The 23640-nt window shown below is 39.4% G+C and overlaps 1 protein-coding gene across 6 annotated transcripts in view; it reads left to right on the plus strand.

Annotated features, from left to right (window-relative positions):
• The first annotated feature begins 8703 nt into the window (after positions 1-8703).
• The window catches only part of lmo3 (LIM domain only 3), a 45163-nt gene continuing 30226 nt past the window's right edge, over positions 8704-23640 (plus strand). Inside the window, exons 1-2 of one of the 6 annotated variants that reach the window (XM_059510991.1) lie at positions 8704-8808; positions 16792-17005. In XM_059510991.1, the coding sequence (XP_059366974.1) occupies positions 16800-17005 (206 nt within the window). In that variant the 5' untranslated portion in view covers positions 8704-8808; positions 16792-16799. The other 5 variants (XM_059510990.1, XM_059510988.1, XM_059510989.1 and 2 more) reach the window with 5 other exon arrangements.

Raw genomic sequence — 23640 nt, forward strand, 5'->3', positions numbered from 1 at the left:
AATAATTTCAACACCATCAACATCAATTCCATGTGACAGTATTAAATCTAGAGTATGATTTCGACAATGAGTAGGTCCTGAAACGTGTTGTCTAACACCAATAGAGTTCAGAATGTCTATAAATGCTGATCCCAATGCATCGTTTTCATTATCAACATGGATATTAAAATCACCAACTATTAAAACTTTTTCGGATGTAAAATCACCAAACTCTTTAATAAAGTCTGTATGGTGCCCTGGTGGCCTGTATACAGTAGCCAGTACAAACATAACAGGGGATTTATCATTAACATTTGTTTCTTTGGATAATGTTATATGAAGTACCATTACTTCAAATGAGTTATACTTGAAGCCTGCCCTCTGAGAAATCCTGAAAACGTTGTTATAAATTGAAGCAACACCTCCACCTTTGCCTTTTAGACGTGGCTCATGTTTATAACAGTAATCTTGGGGGGTGGACTCATTTAAAATAATGTAATCATCAGGTTTTAGCCAGGTTTCTGTCAAACAGAGTACATCTATATTATGATCAGTGATCATATTATTTACAAAAAGTGTTTTCGTAGAAAGGGATCTGATATTCAATAAGACTAGCTTTATCATTTGTTTATCCATATTGCTTCTGTTTTTTATTTGTTGAACCTCAATTAAATTGTTAATCTTAACTTGGTTTGGACGTTTTTTGTATTTTCTAGTTCGGGGAACAGACACAGTCTCTATAGTGTGATATCTAGGTGAAAATGTCTCTATGTGCTGAGAATTAACTGACCTCTGTGACGGGAGGCAGCTAGCAGACGGTCGGTTTAGCCAGTCTGTCTGCTTCAAAAGTACCTCTGCCAATTTAATTACTTTTGAATCTGAGGGCTCCTTACCTCCCGTGACATTATGGGATAGCGGTTCTGCATACTTATTTTAAAGGGAAGTAAACATATTCACACACAGGACTTGACTCTGGACATTGGGGTAATTGGACACTGGATAATTGGCGCAGTTTTATGATGTCACATGCTTGTGCAGCAGCCGTCGAGCAGATCGCAAAGAGTGACAGTTGTTCTAGCCACTGTGAAATGTGGCGATTAGCCATCTTAATTAGCTGTCGTCTACAGCTCAGGCCCCCCTCTGCATGATGGAATGTTGTTCTCCAAGAATCGATCATAGCAAAGCAGAGGCAATCGTCTTTAAATCCTTTTTTTATACCTCCAACCTACATACTAGAAAAAGGATGCAAAGTTAGTCAAGGCTGTATCAGAGAGATTCACCATCAGGGTCCAAAATATTAGTCAAAGAATGACATCTAAAAGCCACTTCAGCTGATTTTCCTTTCAATCTTAGTTGCATAGCCTTACCTTGAGAGCACTCAATTGCATGGAAATAAGTGTATTGCTTTGACTATGTCTCTTGCTTTAGGCCTATGAGTTTTGGAATCTGCCAAATTCGCAGCCCTTGCTGAAAGTGAAGGTTAATGTTTCTCATTCAAACAACAGAGCTGTAGGTGCTTAGAATGCCACCTACTGACGTGCAGAAAATTAATTTCATACTAAGTATGTTTTGAAAAGCTCACCAAAGCACAAATGCTTCTATTCGAATGGCCAACAAGGGTTTGAACACTTACCTTACTCAGTTCCAGATCATTTTTGTAATGAGGCCATTGTCAGGCCTGTCTGCGCATGCTTTTAGTTCATCCCGGGGACCTCACCTTGTGTGTTTTTGAGTCAATTAGCATTGGGGAGGAGAATGAGCTAGAGGCTAATGGCACTGAACAGAGAGGTGATGTCCTTCAATGTATCGAATAAAGAGAGAGACTGTACGACGTTAAAGCTGATGTAGGATGGGCCATCATGTCATTGCCTCTCGTGTGCTGATCAAGGTTTAGCTTGAATCGCAGGCTTAATTATTTTAAGAAATGGCACAGCGCTGATCTCAGATCAATGTAAAAGGCCAACTTTTACGGTAGCAACACCATGTCATTACACTGACTGACGCGTGTGGGTGGGAAAATTGCAGCAAGAACGCAGGAGAACATCAGTGACATCAATCATCGCTTCATCTTGCCAATTAGTGCTCCCAGATATACATGCAGATGAAAATCAGAGCCTCATCTAACTGGCTGACAGACTCTGAGATCAACCCCCCCAGCCTCCAAAACAGCATCAGCAGTGCCAAACTTTACGAGATGTCTGGTTTTGTTCCTGGGCCTCTGGAGTCATTTGTCACCAAGACAAAGTTGCTTGCATATTTTGACTCCTTTTATTTGCAATCAAGACAAAGCAGACGTGATTAAGAGACTTTTGATGGGTCAAAAAGGGATGTATTACAACTTAGCCTTCTTTTGCTTTATTTTAAGCATTGATACAACAATCAATTTAATTATGAATACAAACCTATTTTCACCATGTATAGTATATGTGAAGATTTGACAGTACAAGGAAATGAAAGGTGAGGTTCAGCGCCCTCATTGTTTGTAGTTAGCTTTGGGAAAAAAAATAATATATCTTTTATAAGATTTAAAAAAAAAAAAAAAAGTCTGTCTACTCTCACTATAGATAATGAGATTGAATACACAAGCTTAATGCATGACAGCTTGGTGCTAGTAGATATGAATATTAAAGAGATTGCAATTTTATATTTAGGGCTGTGACAAAATGGACTTAATGGAATAAGATTTAGTTGAAGTTTAAAAAAATATTTTAATTGATTGGACGATGTAGGAGTTGGAAACTTTTTTTAAAATTTGCACTTAGTGGTTGTGCTCGAAATGAAATACTTGAGTTGTCTATGGAATTACATTTAGTTCAATAATAATGAACGTAACTTTATAAAACTGAACATAACTTTTTCAGAAACTATCAAACATATGGCATTTTCATGTTACATATGGCATTACAAAAGAAGAAAAACACAAGGAAAATGAAAAAAATGAACTCAGTCGCACAAATTTAACAGGCTCTTCAAATCTGCTTCATTTTTGTTAATGTTTTTCAAAGATTTGTTTTCGCTGATCGTGGATTCTGAATGCATTGCCACAGATTTCGCTTTTGCTTTGCATTTTTTCGTTTGGAGTTTTGACACAAACCTCTCGTGGGGGCGGGGTTAACAGTGATCTACTCTGATTGGATAGTGAGCTTTTGATGTACAGGTGCTCTCTGACCGGGAAGTACTGACGTAACTCAGTGGCGCACGCCGCGCATATTGAAAGCTCTCGTGGTGATTAAATCTAGTCTCTACCGAAAAATTATTTTTCAGAGACAAAGTGAAAGAAATTATTTTAAGCTCATACACAGGTTCTTCCCTGTAAAGAGGTTTATACAAAGATTTAAATCTGACATTGATCTTACATGCTCTTTTTGTTCGAGTTCTGAAGAAACTGTACACTTATTTTGGTCACTATACTCAGAAACTTTGGAATGACATTGGTGTGTTTGTCAAGTGTAAGAGTTTTCCAGGCTTCTCAGTACATATGAAAAACATTATTTTTGGGTATTATGACTCTGTCCCCACAAACGAAAATATCAGTTTTGTTATTAATTAAAAAATTTTCCTAAACAAATTTCACATTCACAAATGCAAATTCTCCAACTGTAAACCTCTCTTCTCTGTTTTTCTAAAAGAAATGGAAAACTATTTGAATGTAATCTCAGTATCTACTAATAAGAAAGCTATAAGGACTGTCAGAATTTGCTTCGCCTTAGATCTTGTGTAATTTTGTTTAGATTTTGGCCCTCTTTTCTTTAGTTCTATTTTATTCTTTATTGTTGTTTTTTTTTTGTGGTTGATATTATGTGATGTATGTTTATACTTTTGTATGTTTTTGATCACTGCATTAATAAAAAAGAAAAAGAAAAAAAAGCTCTCGCGGTGATTTGTATGCAACACGTCGTGCCTTGTATTACTAAATATGTAAATAATATTTGACCTTCGATCGTCTCAGTCTGTAAAGATGAGCTCTCAGGAGAGACACGGAGCGGCATCATCTTCCACCTCCGCTTGTCCTTCAAGGCAGCTTGAAGTAAGCTTGTGTTACTGAAGTAACCAATAACATCGATACAAATTTTTCATGTTACAGTGTGCTACAGTTTGTTGCGGGTTTATTACTGTCATTCAGTAACACAAACTTACGTCAAGCTGCCTTGAAGGACAAGAGCTCATCTTTACAGACTGAGACGATCGAAGGTCAAATATTATTTACATTGTTAGTAATACAATTCACCGCAAGAGTTTTCCAATATGCTCGCCACTCTCTTGCGCCACTGAGTGGCGTCTGTACTTCCCGGTCAGAGAGTGCATGTTCATCAAAAGCTCACTATCCAATCAGAGTAGATCACTGTTAACCCCGCCCCCACGAGAAGTTTGTGTCAAAACACCAAACGAAAAACTGCGAAGCAAAAGCAAAATCTGTGGCAATGCATTCAGAATCCATGATCAATGAAAACGAATCTTTGAAAAACATTAACAAAAATGAAGCATATTTGAAGAGCCTGTTAAATTAGTGCAACTGTGTTCATTTTTTCATTTTCATTGTGTTTTTCTTCTTTTGTAATGGCATACTTTTGATAGTTTTTGAAAAAGTTACGTTCAGTTGTATAAAGTTTCGTTCATTATTATTGAAACAAACGTAATTCCATAGTTTTCAAAGATAAACCTTGAACTGAAAAATACTGACTCTACACGTATGCACCAATAATTGCACTGCTTTTGAGCAGAATGATCTCCAACGACAATTATACCGCAATTTACAGCATCTTTTTATGTATAGTGTGTATATAACAAGTATTGTTTTGTGTAGTACATAAACTAGAGGTTCCATCACAAGCAAGCCACCATCTTACTGTCAACTGATGCTCAGCACTGCAATCAGGGATTGTCGGCAAGAGATTAAAAGATATTTTCCTCTTCAGGCGGAGTAAATTGGTTTTGGATTAAGGCTGATTGATTGCCACAGAGGTATACAGCAGTCTGTTTGAAATGCTTAGTTCCAAACACACAAGTCATTTCAACCGAGCTACTCAAGGAAATCATGCTGGATAGAATCAATAGATATTATGTAGCAGGTACCAGTATTGCTCAAGGTTATCATTAAAGGCTTGTAGAAATATTATTCAAAGGCTCATCTTCTTGTGGTTTTGAAAACATGGCTGTGTGTGGCCTAACACTGAAAAGGCACTGGCTGGTTTATTGACTGTAAAGGCTCCATTGTGATTGAAGATTTAATTGGAAAGCATAAATCTGACCTCCAAACTCTAATGTGACCTAGAAGCTCAAGGTAAAATGGCAGCAAAATATTCATCATAATAGATATTTAATCACATACCATGTTTAATTGTGGGCTCTATGTTACTTGGATGAAGTACTATTCCTACATGAATCCATCACATTTGCAACCCAGAAACTCTATTTTGGAATGATTTTATATATATATATATATATACAGTACAGACCAAAAGTTTGGACACACCTTCTCATTCAAAGAGTTTTCTTTATTTTCATGACTATGAAAATTGTAGAGTCACACTGAAGGCATCAAGGGCTATTTGACCAAGAAGGAGAGTGATGGGGTGCTGCGCCAGATGACCTGGCCTCCACAGTCACCAGACCTGAACCCAATCGAGATGGTTTAGGGGTGAGCTGGACCGCAGAGTGAAGGAAAAAGGGCCAACAAGTGCTAAGCATCTCTCGGGGAACTCCTTCAAGACTGTTGGAAGACCATTTCAGGTGACTACCTCTTGAAGCTCATCAAGAGAATACCAAGAGTGTGCAAAGCAGTAATCAAAGCAAAAGGTGGTTACATTGAAGAACCTACAATATGACATATTTTCAGTTGTTTCACACTTTTTTGTTATGTATATAATTCCACATGTGTTAATTCATAGTTTTGATGCCTTCAGTGTGAATCTACAATTTTCATAGTCATGAAAATAAAGAAAACTCTTTGAATGAGAAGGTGTGTCCAAACTTTTGGTCTGTACTGTATATATATATATAATGCTTTAATATTTATCCAGTGCAGTGGTCTGCCAAGACACACAATGTAATGGTCTAATTAATTCAATGGTTTATTTTTTCTGTAAATGTATGCAACCTTTTAAAAAGCAGCAGTTTACTCTAAACGTAATGATTACAAAAATGCTAACATCACAAATCAGAAAGGTTGACATGAACAATAGGACTTTAACATCCATAAAATCATCCTGAAAGCCCATGTGAAAGGGAGTCGCAAATTAAAATGATCTGATCTCACTGCAGACCTACCTACTTACAACAGGCCTTCAGGCAGTCAAGGATCGCCCTCCTTCTGCAACGGAGTCACGTTGCACTTGGATATTGTAGCTCTCAGACTGGCCTTAACAAATTAATTGCTGGTTGAATTAAGTAATCTCCAGTGATTCCCACTGCGACAATAGGATTGGCCAGTATATTGTGGGCTGGGTGTTCTTTAATTTCAGAGGAGCCCCCTCAGGACCATTACTAAAGGTGATTCTTCAGACTTTGCTGAGGAGTATCTATTATTTGCTTTAGCTGTCTCTTGGCCAAAAACTAAAATTGGTCTACAGGGCAGAGAGAGCAAGGTTGGGAGTACGAAAGTTGTCATTAAAAACTAGGCATCCCTTGACCCTAGTTGAGGGTCACCTACCTGAAGCAATTATTGGGTGTCTCTTTAAGAAGAGGCTCTTGTGGTCATTAGTGCACAGTCACATGTGTCCCTTTGTGTCCACTGGGAGCAGAGAACTCTAGGAGAGTATGTGGAATTAGATTGAATGTGAATCTGTACTAGAGTCAGGAGGTGCTTACTAGATTGTGGAAGAATAGTGTGGGTAACTTAGTTTGGGATTTTGAAAAGTGTTAGGAAAAGATGATGAGATGCAGGGGCATTCACGAATCTCACTGGGGCAACAACCAGTAAAAGAAGGATATAAAAGGCCACATGGAAAAGAATCTGGACACTAATGCATGCTATATGATGAGTGACTGCAGACAATACTTCATAAAAAAAAACTTGATTGGTTCTATCTGATCAAAATTATTTCTCTTGAATATAATTACATACGCAATATGTTTAACACCAGGTTATTGTCTTTTTAAACCAAGCATTTAAACCTAAGAATAGCAATGTTTCACACACAAATTTGGTTACCACCGCTTGTTATGAAATCCTGTTTCTGGTATACAATGTAAAACAATACAGTTTTAAGAATTTAATTGCCAATTGTTTAGCAACAAATATCCAATCAAAAACTGAACAGCAATATTCGCGACCACGACCCCAGTTTTGCCCAAAAGGTTCAAAGCCCCTATAAATGTGTGGTCTCCTTTGCCTTTGTACGGCGCAGTTCTGCAGGCGAAATGCAGTCATCTCAATTGGAATCCAAGTGATTGGGAAAATCGCACGAAGGAATGTTGTATTTATTTAATTATATATTTTTTGGTATTTTTGCATTGTTCTTGATAGGACAGTGATGATCTGACAGGAAGTTAATTGGAGAGAGAGGGGGTGGGATTTGGAAAGGGCTGAGAGATGAGACTCAAACTCGGGACACCCGAAGCAAAACTGCACTATATGATAGCACGCTGCCCACGAAGCTATCTGCGTCAGTGAGGAAATTTGTTTAGTTTGATTGTGTTACTGTTCATTGAACTTTTAACATGCAAATTGGCTGTGTTTACCAGTATAAATTTGTCTAGTTTGGAAGTGTCCTCTGAGTTACTACTGTTGACAATAAACCTTTAAACTGCACTTTAAGGCTAAAATCACAATGAATACTCCCTATAATCAATGAACACATAGAATCATTCATGAAATAAAATGCACATTGCTTATAAATAATATACAGTAGGCTCTTGAAACAGTGCAAGTGAAGGAAGGAATTTACCGACTGGACCGGTTTGAACTTTAATTGAACACCTGTAAGAAAAATCACATATTGTCATGTTTTGCTTTTGCAAAGCTCTGCTGCCTATCCGTGTATGTCACGTTTACACTACAAACTGTGCATGATCTAGAAAAATTCACGCCAATGATTGGCACCAAACGCACCCACCCTGGCTTCCTCTTCTCCCTGTGTGACGAAACCATCTCGTCTTTTAAGTGCGTAAGTGTGACATTCACATTTCCCTAAAGTGCTCTGTGTTTTAGCGCAGCGGATAATTAAGAGGGTGGAGGAAGTGGCTCTGATTGGCATTATAAACGCTGCGCACTCTCTGCTCACCATTCACACCACTACCTGCCTCTTCCTCCTGCACTCACGTTCACCATCAGAGGAATTATTAAAGATAAAAAGGCATTGTGCAAAAAAAGAGATCCTCCCCTGACAGATATTATCATTACAACCTTTTATCAAAAAGTGGAAACTTGTTTTTACCTATCTGTCTCCCCCCTCCATATGTGTCTCATGCTCCATCCTTCACTCTTTCCCTGGGTATTTCAGCAGGGAGAGAAAAGGAGAACCAGAGAGAGAGAGAGTGCAAAAAACGAGAGGGAAAAAAGCTAGACTGAGCTCTGTCAATTGGAGTGAGTGCACTACTAAGTCTGGCTTCACTACAAAGGTTAGCAGATCTGACTGTCAATACTGTCAGAGGAATGGAGTCTTAGGGAGGGGAGGGAGCAAAGGAGGTGGAGACACGAAGGTTAGGTGGTGGGGGAGGCAGGAGGGTTTGCTTTGAGAGAAAGAGATACTTTGATATTTCGGAATGTTAGAAGGGTGAATGTGGAGAACTGGAGGTTGGGGATCTAATTACCGGGCCATAATTGGGGGCTAGGGAATAGGTTGCCGTCCTCTCAACTCGCTGCAGATCAATTATGTTAAGAGAACATCTGTAAGTAGAACTTAATGAGGTCCATTAGAGCAACATGTGCTGCCTTCCCTAACGGTGCTTGTCAGCTTCTTGGATGAGCTGGAGTGTGCTGCTAACTAGGGACCTGGTGAAGGTGCTTAAATAGGCGAGGAGACGTGCGGGCCGGCTCAGGACTGTTTTGCTTTGCTGCCAGGGAGGGAACGAGACTGCGAGTGAAGAAACAGCCATCGTGGGGAGAAGGAGGGGAATCTTTTTAGAGCGGGAGCTAGGAGGAGTTGCACCGAGTCGGGCTGCGTGTTTTTAACCCACTCGCCTGGATCTTGACAAGGGAAGCAGCTATATTTGAGCTACCATCTCTTCTTAATCAGCAACTTTTCCTCGGTACAGTATCTTTCAATCAGATCTTTTTTCCTCCTCAAATATATTCTGATCTGCAGCCTAAGAAGCTTGGAAACAATTGCTCATGCAGTGTTTTAATTTGATCCTAAACCAGAACTAATTAGTAATGGTCTTTTGTTCTAATTAAGGTTGTTAGTATAAAGGATCTCGGGATAATTGCCAACTACTTTGACGGTTTCTCTCCTAAATAAGGAAGCTAAGAGTTAGAATCGGTGAGTGACTGTGGTGGGTGTGTGAAAGCATTAGATTCTCTGTACGTTAATAGCAGCGGTTTAAAACTGGGATTAAGTTGAAGCTTCCGTGAAATGAATGGTCGCTGGAGATGCTCAAAGGAGGCTTAAACGAGGGTAAGAGTACCAGGAAATATCTTTTTTGACTCCAATCCTCCACGAAAAAAAGATTTCTCCCCTTGTGAAGCCCGGTAATTAAACTCCCGCTTTCATTTCTACCACAAAAACGAACCTGCATTCCTCAGATGAAGTGGGGTGGTCGTCTGTCGGATATCCCTCTCTTTGCTGACGTTACATCGCAAGTCTGTGTGTGAAAGAGAGAGAGAGAGAGAGAGAGAGAGAGAGAGAAAGAGAGAGAGAGACGGGGATGAGCGAGAGAGAGAGAGAGAGAGGTGAAATAATAAACAGCTCTTCATTTTAACGACGTCCGTTCGCCAAGACTGCATTACACGCAGCCCGCATGGCGAGAAGCGCACTGGACTGTTTCGTGCGAGCGTCACGTAACGTGACGGACTGCTGCGTTCACCTCGCTCGGCACAGTCTGGTGATGGCACTCTCTAGCTCATCACCCCCAATAATTCAGATATCTTCGGTGAATAATTGACGTGATAATGTGCAAGATGAAGTGGTGGCGGGAGGATAGAGAAAGAAGAAGGGGTTACAGCGTCCCCCACTCTCTCTCTCCATCTCCCTTTTACTCAACTTAAAGCGTCTCCCCCGCAAATTGCATGATTACGAAGATAGCCGCTTTGAAATAATTCAATCCATGACAAAACCTAATTACTGGCAGGTAATACCCTGTCAGCTTTAATGCATCTCATCACTCATAATGGAAGCGAGGAGCATTTTATGACCCATCTCATTACTGCTGTATTTTAGGCAGAGAGTGATTGGCATGGGGCCACAATTTTACCACTACCCAACTCTGTTACCATCAGTTCTCCGTCTCCACATTCTGGGTTTAGTCACTTCCAAACTGGGCTGACGATAAATGACTACTTTTGGGCCATGACAGAAAATAAACTCTACAGTGAGTGTGTGATCATGTTTCCTTTTCTCTTTCACTGTGTGTATGTGTGTGGGGTGGAAGGGAGGGTAGGCACTGAAGGCCTGTGATTCATCCTAGCTCGGCATCAAGCAGTGCTAATTAGAGTGAACAGGTGTAACCAATGGGCGAGGAATAGCTTTAGAAACACAGATTGGGAAAAAACTGAAAATTATTACTCTCTCTCACACACACACATTTTAATTATAAAAAAAAATAATGCATTTAGCAGACGCCTTTATCCAAAGCGACTCACAGAGCATTCAGGCTAACAAATTTTACCTAACGTGTGTTCCCTGGGAATCTAACCCCCAACCTTGCGCTTGCTAACTCAATGCTCTACCACTACAGGAACACATTTTGCCTTTATATTCATGGACTTTAATTTTGCAGGTGCACAACGAGCACATACATGAAGCGTGAAAGTTTATGATCAATAATGGAAAATGATCATTGTGTGTCCTGGGGTAATATGACTTATTTATTGTTGTTTCCACTTTTTGTGTTTCCCAATTAGAAGTACACTGACTCCAAGGCCACTTAAATGGTATCAAGGGTTACCTGGAAAGATTTAGGTATAAAACAAAATAGCGTGTAATGTGTGTGTAAAGTACACTACTTGGTGAGTTCATTTTACACCTACACTTGTTTTTTAAGAGACTAACAATATAGTTAATGCTTAATGATACCAAGTGTAATATGAGTTCAAAAGAAACACACTTATGGTTTGCTGCTTGAGCCAAATTGATAGCAAACAGTGCTTTATTATATCAATGATTCTAAATCAATTAAAGCTGCTCTGAACCAACATAGTCTATGAAGTATTACTAAATGAATCACTTAAATACTGAATGAATTAGGTATGTTGATTTAATAATAGACCAAAATATTGCTGGATTTAAAAACTGATCTGCACCGGATGTTCTTACAGGTGCTGTACTTAATCAAGTGCATATGCTGTCATGCAGCCTGCATTTTCTTACACTCTAAAAAGGAAATGTTCCTTAGTGATTTATTATGCATCTTATCAGCAAAGAACATTTTTGTCATTTTATTTATATGCTTTTTGAGAGATTTATTTTTATTTTTATTGATGCTCATTTTCAAGTACCATTTTTTTTTACCATATAGGATTCTTATGTTTTTAATTTTGATAGATGAAAAGATTTATATATATATTTGTTTATGATATGTTCTCCATATCAGCATACTGGCTTTGGCTCTGTAAAACCGTCATTATGTAGATGTCTTTAAGATTAAAAAAAAAAGTTATTTGTGAAACTTATAAGGCATCAGGGTTTGAAAGCCTTTTTTGTTCTAATTGGAATCTATATTTTTCAGAGTGTATTTGCCTTCATTCATAAGTACTAATATAATTACTATCAAATAGATGCAAGTGCACAAACACCTGTAGCCAAAATTACATAATGTATGCATATACATTATTTTCTGAGTTTTATGAATCAGACCGGTTCTGGTATAAAACACTAAGTAACACCAAGAAATTGTTGCCTAGCTGCTAAAACAAAGAGAGAGAGGGCGAGTCTAAACGTGTAGTACAGAGCTCATAGCATGTTTGCGCGCGCGTCTCAGAGAGGTGAGCATCAAGTTTGTGTTAGCGAGCGCGCGCTCCGTTACTCCGGCTGTCGGTAATAACCGAATGACCTTTTCCTCCTCGTGTAATGTCTCACTGGTGAGGGATTGGGTTTGAAGATAATAAAGCTAGGCTTCACTATTCCTCGTTCCTCACTCACTGATGGGCAAGTTGTTGTGAGCTTTCTCAGAATACTCAATACATGACGAGAACACCTGTAGCTTTTGGTGCGAACTACTACTCGTAGATGATCCATGTGGACCTCATTATTTTTAACCTGAAGATCACTCTTATCCGCGGTGCAATGTCAGATTCGTGAACTTTTGCTCCGAGGAATATTGAGTTGGAGTCGGTGCTCTATCCTAAGTTAACCTTCTGCATAACTTGTTCAAGAAGGTGAGTGAGTTGTGCTTTAATTGTCTTTTCCGAACGGATTTGCTCTAATTCGTTTGGTCCTAAATGCACTGCGAAACGAATCGCTTAACCAACCGAGGATGCTTTTAGAAGTCTTTGATGTTTAATACAAAATTCGGTCTCGCATGCCTCACGTAGACGCATGATAAGTGCATGTGATTCAAATTATTTCAGATAAACTGATCATGCAAAGTCAGCTTGTCTTTTCTGTACACTGCAGAGCAATGAACAAAAACTACATTGCAATGCATAACAAACACCCAGGCTGTGTGCACGGCAGTAAATAACGACTGATATAAATTACAAACAATAGCTATTAACGCAATAAGAGGGCACTTAAACAGCACTGCAAATAGTGGATGTGCATGTATAATATACACACTTTGTGCATCAAAGTTTATGCATTCAAAAACAAGACAATTAAGATTAGTTTTTAAAGCTTGAAAGAGATTGTAGAAGTTGTTGGTATCATTCGTGTTTATATTCTAAAAATATGGCATGCATCATTTCGTTTTAGTATGTGCGAGTTCCTGAATGTTGTCTTTTGTATACATCCAACTTGGTGCCTTTTTGTACGCGCACTGAAATAGGCGAATAGCGAGAGGCACGATAGGATTATAAGATTACGGCGAGCGCGAAGGGGTAAAGCATATGCCTTTGTCATCCGCTGTCATTTGTTCGCCGCCACTTGCCTCGCCACGGCTGCTGGTCGATCTAATTTCATAGTCGAGCACTGTTGTGACAAACGGAGTCTTAACAGCGTGTGGCGCTGAGCGATAGCGGCTCGCTCTCTCTGTCTTTCTCCCTCCCGTGTTTTGTTGATTGGTGTTTTCGTCGTTTTCACTCTTTTCTGGCGGAGCGAGGTGGATTGTTACTTGTAACAAAAGCGAAGCACCCTCGCGAGTCGCGCGCATACAGCTGCTCACTTTACGCGCATCTTTGGCTCGCGCCTCGTCTTGTTGCATGGTGTTTCTGGGAGCCGACGCGAGTCAACCAATGCAGAAAAGGGAGAAAAGTTTCGGTAAGACCTGCGTTTTGCATCCTATCAACGCGAGGGTGATGTGTTTAAATGTGTGGATGGGTACTTGGGATGTTTCTATGCACACAGCGGCTGTTTTGCCTAACCTCATAGCTGCATTTTATACCAAAGCGACGCGTTTTCCTAATTTAACCCGTGTGAATTGTCGTGGTTTGCTTAGATAATTGTGTATAACGTTTAATATGATGTGCCGTTGCCTATCACCGTTTTGTAACGCGTTAACGGTTTCATTTGGTCGCTTTGCGAGCTGCAAATCTTATTGGCCTTTTCAGTGCACTAGGCTGCCATGGCAACAGTAATTAAACTGATAAGAGGGTGAAATGTCAGCATCTCCGGCTCGCGCAGCTGTGATGTGAAATCGAATTGGTACTTTGCGCTCGGTGTTTGCCAAGTCTCGCCTAAAATTTCTCCATCAGTATCTGAACAGTGAAGCGCACAAAGAGCATCGTATTACTGTGAGAACGGGACATAATGAAAGATCTGAGTGAGAGAGGAAAGACAGAAAAAAGGCACCCATGTCCCAGACCTGGATGAGAATTTAACGATTTTGGTTGCGAATTCGACAGCGGGCAATGATTTCGGTTCTGTAACGGTTCTATTAATGATTCTTTTAATAGGCTACTCTTGAGGAGGAAATATTCCGAGAGAAACTGCGATTCGTGTTGCATTTACTGCTCTCAACAATCTATTTGCAAATCATAAGATAATTTCAGATTTCATCAGCACCGATATATCAAATAAGACATCGATTTAATTCAGTTCTTCCAAAATATGTTTAGTTTGACGTAATGACTTGTCCTAGACTTTTCAGAGGAGGATGCAGTCTGATAATTGGTCCTATTCATATAAGTGAAAATGTTAAACAAAAATGTGCTGACCTAATTCATTAAGCATTCATTTATTTCATAAAATATGCCTGCTGACTCATGTGTATCTTAAAGTGCTCATCTCATGTTATTCAGTCAGTTAAGTGTAACATAACGCAGTGACAGTTTTTTACTCATTTAGAGTCGAATATGACAAAAGTAATTTTTGCGGTTCAATCAAGTGTCAGATTAATTCTGTAACAGCTCCGACTGGAACAAAAGTATGTTTGAATCGCTAAAAAAAAGAACCAGCTCAAAAGAGTCATTAGTTCAGGACTCGTGTTACATTGTTTAGGCTGCATGCATTTGATTCACTAAAAAGAGTCGGTTCATACGAGTCACTGGCTCGGGATTCGAGCTGTAGAACTGTATGTTTTTGATTCACTAAAAGAACCGGTTAGAAGAGTCATTCTTTATGCAGTCGAACTACACTGACTGGTCTTCCTGTATAATTCTTAAAGACTAAAGAGAGCCGAGTCATCCGATCAGGAATCGGACTAAAGTTGTCGTGCTTCAAAGAACAGAAGTGCAGGAAACACTATCGGAGTTGTTTAATAGTGTTGTACATCAGTAGAAAATATATCAAAATCACTTGGTTTCTGTATTTGTTAAAATGGCTATTGGCTACCCGGGCCCGATTTCAGTGTTTTAGATACATTTTTTGTTTACCGTTTGATATAGGAAAATCAATGAGGGCATGAACATCCCACCCTCCCATTAGAAAAAAAACTAACAAAATTGGTAATCCAAGCCTGTGAATAGAAGGGCTGGTCAGTTTGTGCCACAATCGATTCATTTAGGACTAACCTTTATTGCGGACCGAGGGCAACGGGAGTCCAAACTACTTATTTGGCTTGGTAATGAGAGGCGGTGACTTTGTTTTGTTAACCAGGCGAGCTGGGACGGTGCGGATGAGTGGGACAGAACAAGAACACATAGCAGAGGAAATCAGCCATGTGCTGCTTTTACAGTCCAATCCAGCCAATTAAAAGCTCAACAGTTTAAGCACAATGGGACAAACAGTGCGGCGGTGCTACCTGTCTGTTGTGCTTCCTTGCTGTTTTCCCCTCACCAAGCCCACTCCTTTGAATAAACTCAGAATAAAGCATCATAAAAACGCCAGTGAGGTTGAAGGAATCATCATTATCCCTTGCCTCGTTTTCATTGAATGTTCCTACATCTTAACAAGCATGGTCCTACAGCAGAAAGAAGTTGTTCACAGTCTAAGCCGATGGTACTGCATCAGATATTTGCTCTAGGCTATAATTATGACCCTAGAGGGATCGGCTACCTGCTGTTCCTTTCCCTGCATTGTAATGCTCAGTTGAATTGAAACAATTTCACACCTGTCCTCAGTCTTACTAATTGGTGCACTGTCTTGTTTATTTTCTGTAAGGGGCCAACTGCCACGCTTTTGGCAAATCATTTTTGAAAGTAATTATCGTCAAGGCCACATGTTAAAAAAAAGCACACCCAAAAATAAATTCCAACATCATTTGCTCACCCTTATGTTGTTCTGATACATGTATGACTTTCTTTCTTCTATAAAATGCAAAAGTCTCAATTAAATTTCATTGCATTTTATTAATACAATTAAACAAGTTTCTAATGACATAAGGGTGAGTAATAATGCCAGAGTTATGTCATTTGGAATGTTATACCAAATGTTTCACAAACTTTACTTGTCGAGACAGATTCATGCAGTCCAAACAAGGCTTTTTAATCTCATATTCCTCTATGAATGTATTTCAGCGAAATTGCCAGGACAATGCATCGCGGCGACTAGCGCATTATAACTATCCTGAGGGAGGTCCTCAATTCAGACAGAGACACTCAATTTACCACAGTTGAGAAATCTCTCGGTGACCCTCTCATTTAAATTCACAATTTCTCACCCGCCTCCAAGAGCAGCATATACTTTAGGTGGAATCTATGGCTTTGACAGCTTCTCCTGCACAAGGTGAGAAATGGGGACTGTCTCAGTGGCAGGACAATGGGGCAGAATCAGACGCACTTGTAAAAATGTAGGACAAAAACTTTTTGGACTGGGACAAGTAAAAAGAGTGGCCAGAGCGGTAGCGTAGGGGGGACCGGGGTACAGCTTACTCTCCTCTGTATGGAAGGAGAATACTAATTACAGGCCTTCAGCATGAGCCCACATTGTTCCCTCTCTACCCAACAAAGCCCTTTCACGCCCTGTAAAGGGCTACACAATGCCTGCTCTGGGGGCAAGCTTTGGCCCCTCCCCTAAAGCAGGGGGAAGGGGAGGATGTTAGCTACATTGGCTTCTTGTTTTTATTGACCAAAAAGTGTGTGTTCATCTCTTGACTGAAAAACACAGCACATGACTGACTGTCAAAAGTCACCAGGAACCATGTTCTCACCCTCGTGTCGCCCCTTGTCGCCTGTCTTCGCAGGTATACAAATGCTTTCTGTCCAGCCGGACACCAAGCCAAAGGGCTGTGCCGGCTGCAACCGGAAAATCAAGGACCGCTACCTGCTGAAGGCCTTGGACAAGTACTGGCATGAAGACTGCCTCAAGTGCGCCTGCTGCGACTGCCGACTCGGCGAGGTGGGCTCCACGCTGTACACCAAAGCCAACCTCATCCTCTGTCGGAGGGACTATCTACGGTAAGAGGAAAAACATGTTATTTGTGTCGTAACATGCACTCTAGACACTACAGATCGCAAGTTACAAGACGTCACTAAAAACAGCTGAATCTGTACCACATTGAAAAGAGAACTCTCTAAGGGCCCTGCGTCAAATCCCAAACAAAGCAAGTGCCACAAAAAGCCATATTGCTGTTAACACTGACTTTAATGGCTGCCCTTAACGCCCAGAGTTCTCCCATGCTGTTAGATATCCTTTGCTCTTCATAATAGAAAAGGAGCTCAAAGGGGATCTTTATGAGCCTATAAACTGCTGCCATTTCTGTGAGTTTTCAATGGATTCACTTGTTGGATCCAATCAACACACTGAGGCTTGATAGAGGGGCACTGTTTAGCAAGAGACCACCCTGGTTCTTGTTCAATCAGCTTACCTTTGTCCATAGATGGAAGGGTTTCCTTAGAAACCCAACCTCTCAATTTCTCGCTTTTCTATCGGTGTGCCCAGCATGCATCAGTTTTTAAGCAACAAGTCTGCAAGTATGGATTTTTGGCATACGGACAAATATAGACTCCAATATCTGTCATCTGGTCACCCCTAAAAATATTCTTGTTTTCTCTTAATGATTAAAAAGGAAGGAGTGCTTAAGCTGCTTTCTTGTAGGATTGCATGATATGGAGAAAAACATAATATGCAATCATCCTTTGTTGCAATTTAAAGCCAGAAAATAAATACATATTCTAGATGCATATATCTGGCTCCTCCTGGCATCACTAAAACGTCTAAGCAACCAACAAAGGATAATATTCTACAAAAAGAATTCTCCAGAATTAATGACTATCAAATTAAAATCTAAAACATTTTGAGCTTGTTTTTCATGGACTGCCTGAAGAGGTATTTAACCTTTGATTGGCTAGATGGCATAAACAAATATATATTTTTTTTTTTCATTATTATTGTGAATCATTTTTTAATATCTAATTAAATAATAATACATAAATATTAATGTTATATAAAATATAAAAATAATTACTTATATATAATTTAATTTTTTTTATCCTTTTTGTCTTACATTAGCATCACTACTGTTTGTTTTACGCATATGACGTCACTAGTGCACAAACTTAATATAAGACAATCATGCAACTAAGATATTCTCTGAATCTCCATAAACTTCAAGGATTAATGCATTGAAATCAATAGTGAGCACTGTTACGACATTTTCAAAAAAGGAATATAATTATGTCATAAAAATGTACCAGGCAACTTTTTTCGTGTTAATAAACCCACGTACACATGTGTGTTTGTATATGAAATTATATAAATGCTCAACGGGATGCTCCAGGGAGTCACGGCTTTGTGAGCATGCTAGAAGCTTCAGTAGGCAGGAGGCACTTTAAAATGGCGCAGTTCATTTCATTTTGGTATGGGCGATGAGAGAGTCTCCATTAGGCGCAGGCTTTGGGAAAACGCGACTGTAAAGCATCGCCAGAGGGCCAGAGGAAGGCTGAGATTACCATCTCGCAGTAAGCCTCATTGACTGTGCCCTGCTAAACTGCATCTTCATTCGTAACGTGCTCACAAGTTTGTGCCTCAAACAACAGCGGCGATGAGATAGATGGCACCAGATGTGTCATTAGGAGACGCATAGATCCGTCTTGTGGATGGTGACGGTTTGTACCAGATGCGACTGATAAGGTTCTTGTGCATGTTCTGTTAAATATCTTTTAACTGCTAGTGAGGAAAGAGAGAGGCCAACTGTGCGCATGTGAATCTTTCATCTTCAAAGTTCAAGGTGACTGAATTGATTCGATTCTAGCCATCACATGAGCGGTCTTCCCGTGCCTCCAGCTCAACGTCTCCTCGCCAGCAGCAAATCAGGGGCGAGCGTGGCACGCTCCCAGTTCCTCAAATCACATCTGCAACACAACAAAAGAAAAGCAGCCTCCATTGATGAGCCAATCAATCGGCAATCCCACAAAGCGCTCTGACGCACTCCTCTCGATTGGATCGTTTCCTTATTTATTTTCTTAAGTTAGTGCTGGCGAGATAAGAGATAGACTTAATCCCTTCCTCTTTGTTCTGTGCTCTATTTCGCCCATTCTTATTCCGAGTAAATTATGCTTGGATTTATTATACAAGATTCCCCACCCCCACGTCCACACAGAATCAATCCAGTCCTGTTTAGCAGTGTGGCATGTTATTAAGGCTGACATAACCAGGGTTAATAGAATTCTTCAGGGGTCTACAACCATGAGCGATGTGATCCCACCAGCTGAGAAATAATAATCCCTATCGCAACACACACAAAAACAAATTAAATAAGAAAAAAAAAAAAAAGATTTATGCCTTCCCGGACCTGTCTCCCTTAGTACGTATTATCAAATATGATGTGGGGTTTTTTTGTAGTTGAAGGGAGAGGCAGAAATCGTTTTGGTCTGGGGAAAGGATATCATTCGATTCATATTCAAAGCATCGAGAAGGTAATTATTGATGGAAAGAACGATGCTCGTATTGCTCTCAAAGTATGGGTAAATGGTATTGGCCTGTCATATCCACAACAAATGATTCTTTTGATACCGTGCAGACATCTCTATTGATGATAAAGGTAATAACCGGTGTGCCAATGTTTATGCCAATGCGGTTACATTTCATAGCGGGGAGCGATAAAGTTAAAAGCAGCAGACAAAAAAGCAACGGACACATTTAAGTTGAGAAACGGGCAAAAATGAACCCTGCCAGAAAGTGGTTACAGACAGGAAAGCCCAGGATGCAAGCAGGGAGAGAGAAGCTGTTAGGCATCAGTTAATGGAAAACTGTAAATTTCAGGCATCCATTTTAAAGACAGCACAGGGTGACCACTTATTTATTTATCTATCTATTCATTCATTTTTTTTTAATCCAACTTCAATTTTCCTCTACAGTGGTTTTACTAAGATTGTAAATGCAAGCAAACTCACAGAGCAGTCAACATGACTGGATTTATTACCGTTATGGAAAGCTGGCTATCGGTGAAAGATAACCAACATGTAAAGCATGGTTTGGTTGTAATAACTTGTATTTTTTCCCCCTTTCGCCCCTCATTCAGAAACCACTTTGTGGTACCCGTCTACCTTGTGCTGTGTAAACTTTTGGAAATGAACCATAAAAATGTATCTTTCACTTTTTCGTACAGTATTTGCATCTGGAATCACACCGTAGATTGTATGCATTTATGGATGTGCCATATGTTTATCTGTAGGTCAACAAAATGTGAGTAATCTTTGAAGTCAGGAACTTTGGCAGATTGAGCTCAACGGAATTGGTTTTGTAATTCTTTTCGGTCACACACTTAGAGATAAAGATTATAATTATCTAGCTGCTTGATGAAATGATGATTTCAGGATGCACATTTTGAACCAAAGGATGGTGTTAAGATAAAGTGGCTGTATTAAAAACTGCAGGTGGCTTAAACAATCTAAAAGAAAAAATAGCATACCTCGGATGTAATTGCTGCTCTTTGCCACCATGCAAAGTGAAGTTTGCCTACAAGCGCACTTGAAAACATGAGAAGCTTCATACTTGGGTCTCTGCCACAGAGAAATCCAAAGAGTCACCACCTAAGGAGACAGAGACAAATTATTAGAAAATTCGCAGTATGTGTCCAATCAGCTATTTTAGTTTAATCTATGTTTTGGGTGCTGTGCAGGTGTGCAATGCTCTTTTTTTTTTTTACCTCAGCTAACCTAAGCTAACACTCTCCTTGTAATTTGGAAAAGGTCAGAAATTAAGAACTTCTTAGTTCAGAAGTTCTCTAGTTCTCCAGTGCTCTAGTTTACACCCTCAGCTGATAAGAGCAATTATTCTCAAATATAAACGCATTTCTTGTAAGCTGACGTGACACTAAAGTAACAAAGTTGCAGCTGTGTTGTCTGTTAAAGGTTAGGCTGGTCTCTCTGGCGGGACTAGCCCAGTCCAGCCAGGTGTACTTTGTCTTGTGTTTTCCTCAGTCATTTTGAAGCTAGCTGAAAGATTGAGGCCATCTCTTGTTTTAATGACCAGTGCAGATGTTCACCAACAGTGCAGTGCTCTGTGTCTCTGAAGGGCGTTAAGCAGAATTTCGGTTAAAGCAAACACGGAATGCTAAAACAGAGCATGGCTAACATTTCATTTTGTGTTTCTACAGTCAGAATTGGTGTTGGGAAGTAACTATCCTGACAGTAGTTTAGGACTTGACGAAATACTGAAGCTTTTTTAGTAACTTTTACATAAGTAGCTATGTAGCAAGGTTAAATGGTACATTGCTAGTTTTTGTAATGCACACAAACCAGTTTGTTCCAATAATTTATAGTGCTGGGAAAAAAATCCATTTTACTTTAGTGAATCATTTTGTTTGATCAGTTCACGGTATATTTAAAAAAATTGAATAATAATAATAATTTCTTTAATGAAATATCTAGTTGAAGTCCACTATTCGTCAGCATGTTTTTGACTCATTTGTATAGATAGTGTTTTAGTACACATTTACTTATTCAGGTTTATCCTTAAATGAGATCTATGTTGTCTTTGTGATTTATAAACAGCACTCTGATCATAAACACTCAGGTGATTTTAATTTTTTATGTTAACGTTTAGAATTAGCTACTTTTCAATAGCTACTTTTTCAAAAGGTTAGCTTTAATTTACATTTAGAGAATGTTTCAAAGTATGATAAATGAATATACTGAAATGGCTTGTTGTCCTTAAGGTAATGTTAATGTTTATTTAACTAAAAATTGAGATGGCAATATAGTGACAACTACTTGGAATGAGCTAAGTACACATTTTAGCATAGATCAGCAAAGTTTTTTTACTTTTTTTCTTTCAGATAATATATTAAATGTTGTTTTGAAATCCAATAAGCATGAAGACTGTTTCTCATCTACAGCAAAAAAAAAGAAAGAAAAAGAAACAAAGGTGAAATATGCTCTTTGAATAAAGATCTGTATTAATGTAAAAATCCTTTAATAACACACATAAAACAAAACCGTTGACAGAAGAACAATTTACCATTCATGTTGAGATACTGAACATCAGTGTGATTAAAATGCTACACAACACTTCAAACGCATGTCGTTTGGTTTTAAAACATTAAGACTCTTAATGAGCATCCTGTGTTAGTTTTGTTGCCTGTGCCATCTCTAGCTGACAAATTTCTAGGCCCTGGGGGACGTGTTTGCAAGGTCGGCTTTTGAAAACACTCTGCACCCTACACAAAGCTGTTTTCTGTGGGTGCACCTGTGTTGTAATTGTTTTTCCCTCATCTGTCTGTTAAAAGAATGGCTTTTTCTTAAAGCTAATGAAAGACTTAGTATTTTTTGTCATTATGCCTTTGTGACATGAAACACATATTTTTGTTTTATATATTTATAGTATATTACTGTTTTAAAGTCTTATTGTGGTTTTTGCTTTATTTTGTCCATCTCCAGTTCAATTGTTGATGGCTTTGAAAAAGCTAGACAGCCCAATTAATCAAGAAAACAAGGTGATGCATAACATTTCCAAAAGTTTTAACCATCAACTTTTAATGTCAAAACCTTTGCAGACTTCTGTCGGTACTTGCTGGAAAGTTTGGTTAAGCCTGCCATCATTTTCAGACAACAAGACTTTGCTGCCTTATGAACTCTGATTTCAAAAGAGGAAATATTGATGATTTGAAGGAGAGAGGTACTCCAGGAGTGGCCCTTAGTGTTTGAGGTGCACTTGAGGTGTGGATTCAGCGGGTGTGCTGTTTCTCTCAGCCGCGGATAACGCTCCGTCTCAACGGCACTCGTTACAATGGAGCACTCAGCGTGTACAAAAAGCTTTCTTCTTGGTGAAGATTTTAATGGTGTTGCGGCTCTGGACACTTTACCTCCTTATCCCCCTCGTCTCATTAGACAGCCCCTCACTGTCTTCTGTTCCTTTCTACTGAGCTTCGGTCTTTGATACTGCGATTGAAACCTTGTGATGACCAGTTTTCATGCAGGCCAGGTTACTGTTGTGACTCAAGAGTAAGTTTGTTTGGTCCCAAAAGCCTGTATGATGTTCTTTTATGTGTGGAAAATGAGGAGAAATTCCTGAAGAATACACAAGTTGCCTTTTTCCATGGAATTACAATTAAACCAAACGTTTACATCGATCTTAAGCATGAAAGTCCCTGTCATATTTTTTTGGTGAACTATTCCTTTATTATTTGCTTTAAAAATTGGGATGCTTTCAAACAACGATGAGATTAATGCAGATTTAAATTTAAAATGTACTTTTCAAAGACCTATGTAGGCTCCTAGGAGTTTGTGAAAAATAATAGAATGTAGTCACAAGCTATCATAAATCTACTACAAATACAATAATGACCCACGAAAGTTAGTAAGAAAGAATTTCAACGTCTTTTTACGCACTTGCACACTGTTTGTTTTATTTGTTCCCTATGGTGTCCTGTATGATTCATGCCTCTGGAGAATGCACAGCAAGCCTCTAAACAGCAGCGGCCGCTCCATCGCCACAAGGTGAACTATTCCCCGCTGCGCGTTATTATTAATAACTGTCAGCCAGAGGGGGTCACCCACAACAACTCCTTGAAAAGAACCTAGGGCAAGGCAACTAGGCCGCAGCTGGGCGCCTTGTAAAACAATACCCCCCTCCCCCTCCCCCTTCCCTG

Source organism: Carassius carassius, chromosome 26 (genome assembly GCF_963082965.1).
Source record: "Carassius carassius chromosome 26, fCarCar2.1, whole genome shotgun sequence".
Taxonomy (NCBI): domain Eukaryota; kingdom Metazoa; phylum Chordata; class Actinopteri; order Cypriniformes; family Cyprinidae; genus Carassius; species Carassius carassius.